Genomic DNA, 13,536 nt, shown 5'->3' with positions numbered 1-13,536 from the left:
GGAGCGTTAATTTGTGTATGCAGCTTGACTTTAATTTCATGACCCTGAAAGTAGCAGACAACAGACAAAAAAAATCTTTGGCAGCGGATATCTAAGAAATAAGAATAAAAAATGGATTTCTGTAAATGGCGATTTGTTGTAATTTGGATTTTGAATATGTGCCATTTTTTATTTTTTTTATTTCGGTAATGTGTAAAATTTTACAGTAAAAATAAAACTTTGGCAAGCTCTCCTGGGCTAACGAATGGACATTATTTAATGAAATTGAAACAGTATACTTACTTCTCAAAACTCTAAATGTGCTATTTTTTAGGTTTTTGATTTTTTGCTTAAATGATTTGGCAGCTCATAACTTCCTCAAAAATGACTATTTTTGAGTAAATAAAAAATATACATAAAGTATTTTGAATAATCTACATGTGCTATTTTTTAGATTTTCAAATTTTGAATTTTTAAATTTTAAATTAAAAAAAAACTTAATTTTAAAAATATTATTAAAAAAAAAAAACAAAAATATATTAATCCAGTCAAATAAGAGTTTAACCTCGGAATGAATGCTAATAGAAATTTTTTTTGTTCAATACCTTCGGTTTGGCATTCTATAACATACCTCAAAAGTCTAGAATAATCTCATGTCCGCAAGTCACGATTTTGAAGGTCGAAGCGCGAATCGAGATTTTCAAAATTAGCAATAATAGACAATTCAATTTTAAAGTTCAAGTGACCTCAACTCCAAATTTATAAAGCGTTTCGCCCAGGTACGACAGTGGGCTCATCAGTTAGATCTGTCGTACCCTTACTTAGACGCCTTATTTTGGTCGATGTTTACCGACTCTATATAAAACTCACAGCATGAATATACTGTGAATTCTAATATTCAAAGGGAATTTGTTTAAATTCAGACCTTAGAAAAATGTATGCCCGTGGTCAGGCTGATATAATAACGAAGAAAAAAATAACAAAAATAATAAAAATTATTTAAATTATTTCTATTTTAAGTGGAGCGATTGAATATAATTCATACATTTTTCTAAGGTCTGAATTTAAACAAATTCCCTTTGAATATTAGAATTCACAGTATATTCATGCTGTGAGTTTTATATAGAGTCGGTAAACATCGACCAAAATAAGGCGTCTAAGTAAGGGTACGACAGATCTAACTGATGAGCCCACTGTCGTACCTGGGCGAAACGCTTTATAAATTTGGAGTTGAGGTCACTTGAACTTTAAAATTGAATTATATTCAATCGCTCCACTTAAAATAGAAATAATTTAAATAATTTTTATTATTTTTGTTATTTTTTTCTTCGTTAATAATAGACAATGGTAATGAGATTTTTCTAGACTTTTGAGGTATGTTATAGAATGCCAAACCGAAGGTATTGAACAAAAAAAATTTCTATTAGCATTCATTCCGAGGTTAAACTCTTATTTGACTGGATTAATATATTTTTGTTTTTTTTTTTTTAATAATATTTTTAAAATTAAGTTTGTTTTTTTAATTTAAAATTAAAAAATTAAAAATTTGAAAATCTAAAAAATAGCACATGTAGGTGTTGAAAAAAAAAATACATGCAAATTTTTTTCAAACATTTTTAAGTAATATTGGCTTTTATATCCGCGGCCAAACTTTTAAAAATTATTTTTTTTTGAAATTTAAAATCACCCATTACAAAATTTGAAAATCTAAAAAATAGCACATGTAGATTATTCAAAATACTTTATGTATATATTTTATTTACTCAAAAATAGTCATTTTTGAGGAAGTTATGAGCTGCCAAATCATTTAAGCAAAAAATCAAAAAACTAAAAAATAGCACATTTAGAGTTTTGAGAAGTAAGTATACTGTTTCAATTTCATTAAATAATGTCCATTCGTTAGCCCAGGAGAGCTTGCCAAAGTTTTATTTTTACTGTAAAATTTTACACATTACCGAAATAAAAAAAATAAAAAATGGCACATATTCAAAATTCAAATTACAACAAATCGCCATTTACAGAAATCCATTTTTTATTCTTATTTCTTAGATATCCGCTGCCAAAGATTTTTTTGTCTGTTGTCTGCTACTTTCAGGGTCATTTAATTTCTATACTGCTTAAGCGGTATATAATCGAGTTCTCATTGATATCAGTCTAGTACTCGTAGAACTTGAAGAATTCAGTCATTTCTTTTTTTTATCTTCAATAATGTTGTACATTGTACATAATTTCCATTTTTTTCCTTAATTTTGCCCACAATTGATAAATTCATTATTCTTTTTATAAGAACATTACGATATATTAAACGAAACACATTAAAGTTTCCTTAAAATATCTGATACAAACTGCTGGGGCCGTTTTTGAACATGTTCAAAAGTGCCCCAACTGTGTCAACGACATAAAATGTTGAATAAATATTTAACATTAATATATTCATTCAAAAATTCATCGTGATTTAGTTTAAAATTTAATAAATATTAACAAAAATTGTATTGCGTTTTGAAATCACGCACCAAGTTTTTTTTAAAACTCTTACAACTAAGAAACTGAAATAATGCAAAACCACTATAAAAATCACCTTCCACCTATAAATCTGAAAGCCAGCTCAGATAATCAAGGAAAGTCATTGACGTTTATGGATATGGTGTTGACGGGTTCAAATATCGAATAACTTCTAAAAAAAATTGATAAACTAAAATTGTATATGCAGTGTTCAAAAGAGCCCCACTCTCCCCTACATTGTTTCTGTACCGTTAGTTTTGATGTTAAAAAATATCAGTTTCTCTCTAGCGAATCGCTATCAACCCTTAACCTCAAGTTTATAACTGCTTCAATAACTTTAATTGTAGAACGAGATACAGGTCTAATCGTCTGATTTTTATTTCGATTTATTGTATACGAAACTTACTTAACCTAAAATCCTTTATAATTAATTTTTTAAAACAATTTTTTTTTCAAACACCCTGAACATCTTTCTTCAAACAAACAAATAAAGTCATCACGTGGTTATTATGCTCTTCGAAAGAGGTTAAAATCGAAAGTTATCAAAGAAAAAAAAATTAAAAAAAAGAAATAACACAAATAATAACCAAATTTTTATCCACCTAACATGCACTGTAAGAATGCAATCCTCCTCATGCTCATTTTCGCAGTCATCTCTCAATCAACAGTAGACAACCCCATAACAGGTACACAGGTATATGCCGCCTGCCGCGCGACCAACTGCATAACCACATCTCAGCGACTATTGCAGCAGCAGCAATCAGCTCACCTGCATAGCATGTAACCATCTCTCGCACCAAAAACAACCATCTTTCATTTAAGCTTACCTCCCAAAACACCACACTGCTTTACCACCACGACGCGACCGACGGCCGCTAACCGAACCGCCACGCTAGGCATTACCGCCAGCTTTAGATACATCCAATCAAACAGGTACTCCAGTGGTTTTAGTTTACTCTAAGCCACCAGACTAACAACAACTTAAATTAAGAAAAAAAAAAAGAAAATTATTTTTTTTTCTACTGGATTGCGGATTTGTATAAATTTTTTTGGTTTTGCGAAATCGTCGTTTGGATTATAATTTTTTTTTTTTTTCTAATTTTGGATTTCTATTATGAAAACCGATATGTCTCCAAGAAAAATCCGTTAAAGTTCTATTCAATCTTTTTCAGTCAGTGTGCTCATTTGTCGTCATTGTTGTCGTTTTGTCATCTCTTGTCGTTGTTGTCGTTAACTTGTCGGCTTTTACTGAAATTTTTATTGTTTGGCATATCAAAAGCTTTGTGAAGATCGTCAAAATATCACAGCACGGTGCCTATATCTGCTACTTAATTTAAAGCATTTTTCAACATTCAAAAGGTGCTCACAGTTCATTCTTCTCTTTAAAGTGTGTCATTCCTCTAACGATACAAAAGTTCGATAAGTATCTTTGTATCTTTTGCAAAAAAATTAGAAAAAAAAACGGTGAAAAGAGGTGCGCGATTGTTGCAAATTCAGTACTTGATCTTCGGCCAAGTAGTGTGTGATCTTTCTTGCAACTCGCTAGCTATAGTGTATCTACATCTTTGTACCGCCAACAACGTCTCAGTTTCCGTGCTAATTGCATATACCGCGGCTACGAACGCCCGCTCCATCCCGCCATCAACATCGTTGCATGAAAATGGAAAGTGATTGCTAAATTGTGGTGCAGTGCACTTATTTAAAGTTGTATTTGTAGAGTTATTAGTTCATTTAACCGCAAAGTGTAAATATAAGGTGCAGAAAAAAAAAATTGTAACATTCATTCCTGATCGTGACTGTTGGATGCTGTTGGAGAGTAATAATTTTTTTTTCTCTCGAAATTATGATGCTGTGTGGTTTAGATTCGCAACCAATAAATGTGTTTAGGTTATTGGAGTGATATTTTCTAACTGTCAAGTTTGGATATTATTTGTTTTTGCAAATTGGAAGTTATTTCTTTTTTTCAACTTTTCCGTGTGCTATATCAACAACGACGCTATATTTGTTGATTGCATCTGGTTTTAGTGGTAAGTTTTAAATGCCAATATAAATGGGTTTATTGTTGTCGTTTTTTGTTTTTTTTTTTTTTTTTTTTTTGTGGGGTAACCTCTCTCACTTTGAAACCAGTAATACGACTTTCTTGAAGGATCAACGTAAACAAATATAACATTTTAATACGTAGTTAGTAATAGCAAGAAAGATATAAATAAAACAATGACCTGTTAGAGCATAATTTTAATTAGAATTTGAAAGGTTGGCGTGGTACACTGGGGTGTATGAGTAATATTTGTTGTTTCTGATTTAATTTTACAATCTTTTCAATGAAATAAATTAGATTTTCCTCTGTCCTATGATGAACTAAATTCCTTCAAACTGTTTTAATTACATTGTGATTGTAATTAAATGAGTAAGGGTAGCTGTAGAAGAGTTGAAAGAGGTTCACTCTAAAAATTGTAGATAATAAATAGTTACATATTACTTCGAATATCTGAATACAAATCTTAGAATTCTTATAGTACCTCGTTTGGTAAATTTGATAAAATATGTTTTGACTTAATTTTGTAAATATGTTTTATGATTTGTTCATTCTCATGAAATTCAAAACCGATCAGAACAGTCAGATTCAGTTTTTAAGTACAAACATTTTATTTGCAGAAATGTGACAATTGTTTTTGTTATGTTATGTATGTACGTCTCTAAAGCAAAGCAAGATATAAAACATTTAATTTAAATGCAAAAATTTACTCAAATGAAAAAAACTATTGGGGGTTGGGGCCCATCGTGAATCTTCAGGAAAATTTTGTTTCCCTCCGAATATTGTTTTACCCCGCAATTTATGACTCCTAAATTCCTCTGGAATCTTGTCGATACCAATAAGTTCCGAGGGAACTTTTCATGATCATTTATTCGTTCCCATGTTTGATACTTCTATTTTACTGTTTAAGGTAAAATTAAGTTAGGTAAAATTACAACACACTGCCGAACGGTGAAAATCGGCTGAATGATAATATATTTTTTTTTTTATTGACGTACAATTTCTCAATTGATACATTTTTGTGGTAAAGTACTGCTGAATTTAAAAGGAAGACTTTTGTTTATTGTCTACGGTTAAAACAGGAAAAATGTAGTTATTAATTTTAGGAGTTTTTAAATCGGTTCAAAAACTTATTCAAAGTTTAGGAACTGCTGTCAATTTCTCATTAAATTACATCAACTACATTAAGCTATTTAAATTACATCAACGACTTTAGAACTTTTAAAAGAAAATTTTTGTAACGTTAAATAGGATTGGCGTAAAAAGTCGTTGGTTCAGTTGCTGTAGCTGATGCACTTTGATAAGGAATGGGACCGTGGTAATTTGTGTTCTTTTGTACATCAGAAAATATTTACTGTATATTAAAGAAAAATTTTGAAAAGTAAAAAAGTCCAATAACGGTATTCATCAGACCGTGTGCCTAGTTCGGTAATTCTGATTTTTAACAGTGTTTTTATTGATTTATTGATATTCAACAATATTCTTTTTTTTCGTACACCCCTGTATCTCCAAATGTAATAAGTGTTTTAAAGTTGAAATGTTTTTAAAATGTGCATTGACAGCTGCTTATACAAGCCTAGTTTGTGAAAAGTAATTTTCTTGGCTTTATGGCAGTGTTTTTGTTTTCAGTGATGTAAATATTGCTGAACAAGAAACTAAAATGTCATAAACCATTAAAAACTTAAGAATTATATGAAAAATGACGATCAATAAAATACAAAATTAATCACCAATTTTATAAAGGATTGACATAATTGTCATCTTAGTATAGTGTTCATTTCATTACGTTCATATGATGTGGTAGCCTGTTCTTGAAGAAGTAATTAAAATTTAGTGTTACATCATTATGAACTTGAACATTAAAAATCTGTTTCCGCTTATAAAGACAACTTTACAGTCTTTTAAGCTATATGTAAATGGACATAAAGTCAATATATCTTCTTACATATTTTAATAAACAAGTGACACTATGGAAATTGTTTTGTGTAATTATCTTAACTGATGTTTTTAAATAGACTATTCAAAATACCATATTCGAAGGTGTATTTGAATCACATGGCATCTCAATTTCAGTTAAAACCTTGTATGACGTTTTCGCAGGACCTTTGTTTTACGGTGAAGTAATTTAGCACACCTATGTTCTCTTAATCAGTGCGAATAAAGGTTATGCATACTTACATACCTACATTATGTGCTTTTCACGCTTTGATCTTTTAACATGTAAGCAAAGTTCCTTATGAAGACATTATAAAAACATTCGAAAATGAAAATTTAATTTTAGCAAATAATCATACCCTTATTGGTACATGGTAAGACTGTTTAAATTTATCTAAACGAATACCAAACTATATCCATAGGTTTAACAATAATCTACGCACATTAAAGTTGCAAAGTTTAAACTTCAAACAAATATCATAAACATGTAGGTACTTATGCTCGCATGTTTAAATAAAAAACGACAACCAACATCTTGATTCATATGTATCACATAAAAAGGTTGGAGTTTGAACAAATTATTCCTTGACACATTTTTCTAGGCATTTTGTGGTATGCTCACAAAACCAGCATAATCAATGTAAAAAAATTGTCTAAGAAGGGTAAACAATTGCATTTATAACTTAATGTATTTATGTAAGTTCAATATCTTATCTATTCTTTGGGACTAAAAAAATGACATAATTATTCTTATGCTTTGTTGTTTCCAACATGATAAGCTTAAAAAAAAAATAAAGTTGATAATGCTGATGCAACTTACAAATTTGCGTAACTAACACACCTATCACAAGTATGAAGCTAATTATACCTGCAACTCTACGCTTAATTGTGCAGAAAAACGCATTTAATATGTAGCTATAAAAAGCAATAGATGACTCTTCACACGTTTTGTGACATATGAACATCTAATTTTACCTACATAAATATACCTTTAAGTATTCTCTAGAAAAAAAAAATACAAGTAACTTACATATATGCATTTTTTACAACTTTTATAAGCCAATTCTAGAAATATACCTTTTAGCTTAGTATTAGGGAAATTAATCCAAAAGTCAAAATTTTCCTTCTAGGATATCACCCAAAACCAAAACCCTTGCACCCAAGTTTGAAGCAAATAGCTTCAGTGGTGTGGTCTGTATCTTGACATAGAGACGGACAGAATTGCGAGAACCATTGCGTGAAACGACTTAAATTTTTTTTTAAATCTGTTATACAAAATTGTTTTTAACATAATTTAAAATAATATTTCCTTATTTTGCCGAAAAAAAAATAATTTTTAATACCTAATTTTATTCAGAGAAGTGTTAAAAATTTAAAATTGATCTACTACAAAGTTCATAAAATCGTGTCACAAGATGTCATACGATGTTATGTTCGATTCTTTTCTCGAGTTAAATTTTTGAATAAAGTTCCTTCACCTTTTTAAATAACCTTTTTATTTAAATTGTAAGTAAAAATTAAGTCAAATGTTATAAGGTTCCTGGTAATTTTGACTTTACCGTGCCGTAGCTTATGATTTTTATTTAAATAAAATACTTATAGGACATTTCTTCTTAGTCACTGATGGATACAGGGTGCGGAATCGATTAGAAGTAAAAATATTTTTAAAAAATCAATAAAAATATATTTTATAATTCATAATTTTTACCTTTTATTTAGTCAACCAATAACATTTTTAAGCTTTGAAATTCCCATTCAAACGAAAAGAGATCTTTGATAGAAGATTTCTTAGATGCAAGACTTTATAAACATAAAAATAAAAAAAAATATTTTTTGAAAAATTTTAGGCACCTGTGGTATAAAACAATCAAAAGGAACGTAGGTGATGAACTTTTTTTTAAAATATGCACGTTTAAGAGTATTTCAGAATGGTTATAGTTTTTTTCGTATCTAAAATAATTAAGAAGTTATTAGTACCAAAATGCAAAAAACGGGGTATTAATCTTATAAATTAATTTTACTGTATTATCTTAAGTTTTTCACAATACTGCCACAAATGCATGAATTCCATCAATTTTTTGCATATTTTACAATAATTTTTCTAATACATTACAAAAAAAAATGTGAAAACTGGTGAAAAGTGGTTCTCAAAGAATATTTTTACTTATAATCTTTTGAACTTATAATTTTTTGAAAAAAGTCTTCAAAACTTTTCACTTAATTATAAGATTTAGATTTATTTTATTATTGATTTTTCTGAGTATGATACAATATCTAGAGTAGTTATCAGTAAAAGTGAAGATTGAACAAAAGTAACATTTATTTTGTATCTTAAGATGCTGAGATTGATTTCTCCAGAGTATATGTACCTTTAATTTTTAACTATCATGAAACATCGATAACAACGTGATGTGATTTCATAATACCTTAATTGCTAAATACTGGGCCAATTACAAGTTTTCGATAGTTTTTATTTATCTCATTACAAATCCCAACTAAAGTCATTTAAATGACAGGAGTCAGTCATAAATTTCTTTCAACTTTTTGTAGGTGCCGCATAAAAGCCTTATTCAATTACTTTTGATTAATATACCTAGTAAAGTTAAGTTTTAAAAAATAGGCAGAGAGGTATTTAAAAAAGACATTCCTTCAACTTTGAATTAATTAATGTTTTTAAAGTAACCTTCAATATGATTAACATTTTTAAATATAAACCATTATCATGATAGCCAGTTAAAAATTTCTTTTGACATGCAAAGTATCTATACAAAAAGTTGTGGGTTCATTAATAATAACTCACTTTAAACAATAATGCTTTGATTATACTGTTATTAATATTAAAGTTCAACCACCATAATGTAACAATAGATTTATAAGATACTTAAATAATATAAAAACACGGCTACTATACTACCATTTAATTATGCAAAAATGTCGATTGGCTAACAATAAACACGCGTAAGCAATTAAGTGTATCAACTTTATTCTTCGTGTTTTTAATTTACAGACAAAAAATTTATCAGAAAAATACCAAAAGAAGCTGATTTTTCCCCCTTTCCAAATCTCCATCAACCATTGCAAATAGTTTATTACCCATTATGGAGCACACAACGCTTTCGATTTCATTTCAAGTAAACATACACTTTGGACTCCATTCTCTGCCCAGTAGCCATATTTAAGCCGGTTTTGTGCAAGACTTTCGGCAGCATGGTGCACAGAAATATTGTGTATCAAAACATAAACGGTCAAATACAACCAATATTTTTTTTTTGGTTTGTTCTACTCTAATCGGCTATGAATATAGCAACAACAAGACCGTCGCCGTCACTGACACTAGTCTCAGTTCCCATTGAAACCAGTCTTTGGCTTACAGCAGCCGTAACCGTCGTCCCTTTCCGATACAAATCCATTCACTTTAACCGACTGTTTTTGGTACAACAGAATGTGTCTGTTGTTGATGCCAATATTATTTGCCGACACAACAACTAAATAACTTGATTGAAACCATTTACCGGGACGAGCTTGTTGAGATGACGAAAATCAGTACCGGGTTATAGCTCTTTGCCAACATTACGTTTACAAACTAGATTTAGCCTTTTTTAGTTTTTTTTTGCTCAGAAAAATACTTTCACCCAAGATATTACCAATTCCATGGAAATGAATGAATTCCTGTTTTACCTTCAAACTACTCTATACAACTTTGTGATGCTTTCATCTTGAGTCCGATCGCGACCATCGGGCGTTTGTTAACCTCTCTATATGAATTCCTGTCATATAAAAATACCTGCAGAAAAATATTTCTGCCTCGCGGAAACATGTTCCAAGCAATTATCTAATCATTTATTTTATATTTTCTTGTTTCATTACACAGAACATTCCGCAAATCTTAAGTCACCTTCAATTTATATGTACGATGGAGGCCAACGAGCATGTTAATGCTGCTGATATTCACCGTCAATCAGAATCACCGGCACGTACCATAGATTCACATGGCTCAACTGTGGGCAGTATGGAGACAATTGTCGATCGCAATGAGGAATTAATGCAAATAACAATGGACACAAGTACGAATACGACAAATCTAGACAGGCATAGTTTGACAAATTCTCAAATATCAATTATTACCAAGGATGAAAAGATTGCACAAGATGCCCAAAGTCATATATACTCGAGCCCAGTTTATATGACAACAACAGAGAAACCATCACCTGTGATTAATGAAGGACGACAACTTCCTCAACAAATTGAGTTGCCAAAATTAATAAGCCATGCTGAATTTGAAAAACAACAATTAGGTCGACCAAAATCATCAACTGATCTGATGACAAAAAGTCCAACAGCAACAATAGATTCAAAAATTAGCAAAAAACAAAGATTCCCGCCAGAATTGATAAAGATCAAAGGGGATTCGGCTAAAGAGTTTGGTAGTAGTAAGGTGGGCCGCAATCATAACCGCAGGAATTCGTTTCCCAATCAAGTGAGTCTGGGAGTGGTACAATTGTTGTTGAGTATTGCACTTGTTGCCTTGGGTGCTTTGTTGGTTGTGCGTGGGGCGTCACTGGCAACGGTTGGCGGTGGTGTATGGACTGGTGGGATAGCTGCCATTACAGGTGCTTTAGGTGTGATAAATATGCGAAAGGTGCAGACTGGATTTTTGGCGTTGAGTTTGGTGTGTATAGCGACAAGTACATTGGCGTTGGCTATAACAGGAGTTGGGTTGACAAGGGATATTAGCAAAATGGAAGAAAAGGTAAGTTTATTTGTTATGGTTTTTTAAACATGGGTAGTTCTATTATTTATTAGGCTTTATATTAATTGGAAAATAAAGTCCAAGATACGGGAGTTGTTTATCTTTTGAATATTTTTCAAGGTGAAATCATATATTGGTGAAATTAACATAAAATCATAACTTTTAATGAAAACATCGCATTCATTAACAATGAATCGCGAAAAAAATAATTCAACACGGTGGTAAAACCTCACGTTTATCTAACATGAGTTTATTAATTTCAGTGAAAAGGCAACTTCAATTCAATCAACATCACATTTATCATAATTATAAGTTAAATAAAAAAGTAACTTCCATGGTTCGTATATAGGGTGTCCCAATAAGATTGTACTTTATAAATTATTTTTATTTTTGTTTGCCAAAGTGGCAGCTAGGAAATCTTACAGCTGTTTTCTCGAAACGGACCCTTCATATGTCGTTGGTTATATGGAAAAGGACATAATAAGGCAGTTGGCAGTTTCTTTTTAACCAACTGAATGTAATGATCTGGGTAACTTGCGATTTTGGCAAGATGTCTCCACGTGCCGTGCGGCCCAAATAAAACAATCGATAAATTGTATAGCAATAATTTCTAGATCAAATCGTAAGGTGAACAAGATTTTGTGATTTAAGGCCGAAGGGGTCTTTTAGGGTTTTTGCGAAATTTCGTCGGGGCTATACAAGTATGTGTCAAAACAAAACAAATTTGGAAAATATGTGTTGTGTTTGTGCGGTTCTGCTTATGCGTACTTCAAGTTAGGTCCTAAAAGTTTGGTTTGATTTGTTTGAAATTTGGTATAAATGATTTTTAAGTAAATCCAAAAACCTATTTTTTACAATTATTTAATATCTTCTTTTAAAACGGATTCCTACCAAAGACTTACGTTTTAAGTGCTTGAATAATATAAACATACATAGGTACATTGAGTATAATTATGTTCCTGCAATGCATTTTGGCTGTTTTCTCAAAAATAATTAAATCAAATAAATTATGAACAAGTTGTGACACTTCTAATTTCTAGTCAGTTTTGTTATAAAAAACCTTTCAAAAATTTAAAGACATCGTTTGTTTGAGAACCAAAAAATTATTTTTTCAGAAATTTTTTTCGTTCAAAAACTGCTATATTATTTTTTGGATTTTCAACGCTTTTTTGAGAAGTAGCCCTAATAAATTGTTCAAAAATAAAATGCACTACTGGGTTGCACACACAATAAAGAATAAGATAATAAGAATAATATAATAAGAACTGCCTTAATATGCATACGTACATTTTAAACAAATTTGTTTAGACCCAACATCAGTGACAGATTTTATTTACAAAAACGGAAATACCATTATTTCCTTTTTTTTCTGAACTTCTTGAGAAAAACTTAAAATACAGTTATTGTTAACAACATTACGAATACCAAATTTAATCCAAATTGTTTGATCTGTTAGATCTGTTTGCGATAAAATTGTAATACATCGAAGATTTTGTATGGGAGAGACACGTTATAAAAGAGAATTTGAAAAACAAATAAAACCAAACTTGAAAATTACAAAAAAAAATCATCTGTACCAAATTTCAGGAAAATCCGTCTACCCGTCCAGACTGCACCTTCATGTACCCACGAACAGACCAACACGGATGGTATGACGATAGTCTTTCCATCATCGTAATGTTAGTTTTAATTAAAACATCCAAAGTTTTAACAGTAAAGCAAGTCTTGCCCTACAGAGCATTTATAAAGATTTCAAAATGAATTATTCCACAGTCACTTTTAGAACTGTATTCTATACAGAACAAGAGTCCATACCTATTTGTGCTATTCACTTACAAACCATTCAATGTTTCAAAGTTTGAAAATGAAAAATCAAATACATATGTATAAATATTCGTTAATTTCCGTCATACTATTTAATGATACATTTTTCACATGGGTTAACGAGTAATAACTACTTTATTCGTTATAAGACTGACATTTAAGCGTTCCGAAATCTTAAAACCTCGCATGAAAAATGCATACGCAACAGCTGTATTGTTTTGGTCAGCAAAAATAAACTTGTTTCGCTGTTAAGACGCTGATTTAATTAAAGGAATCTTTTGGTCACTGGGGTGTATGAGTAACTTTTTTTTTTTGAAAAAATATTAATACAATTTTTTTTTATTTTTTGAGTAAATAGCTGCGTTGCTTTCAACTTTCTTCTAGTAAAAAGCAGCATTTGAGTACTAAGCAGTAGATAAATGTCCCCAAAGGAACGCAGCTATTAATCAGACGGTTACCTATTTTTACCACTTTTTTACCATTTGAATCTTGTATTCCAACTACATATAAG

At 30.4% G+C, this 13,536-nt stretch overlaps 1 protein-coding gene across 1 annotated transcript in view; it reads left to right on the top strand.

The window, feature by feature from the left end:
- The first annotated feature begins 3,527 nt into the window (after window positions 1-3,527).
- Window positions 3,528-13,536, top strand: part of LOC129908714 (uncharacterized) — a 27,534-nt gene continuing 17,525 nt past the window's right edge. Inside the window, exons 1-2 of the mRNA XM_055985438.1 lie at window positions 3,528-4,508; window positions 10,323-11,201. Of these exons, the coding sequence (XP_055841413.1) occupies window positions 10,365-11,201 (837 nt within the window). The 5' untranslated portion in view covers window positions 3,528-4,508; window positions 10,323-10,364. The remainder of the gene's footprint in view (window positions 4,509-10,322; window positions 11,202-13,536) is intronic.

Source organism: Episyrphus balteatus, chromosome 2 (genome assembly GCF_945859705.1).
Source record: "Episyrphus balteatus chromosome 2, idEpiBalt1.1, whole genome shotgun sequence".
NCBI classification, from domain to species: Eukaryota; Metazoa; Arthropoda; class Insecta; order Diptera; family Syrphidae; genus Episyrphus; species Episyrphus balteatus.
This window is presented reverse-complemented; position numbering and strand designations above follow the sequence as displayed.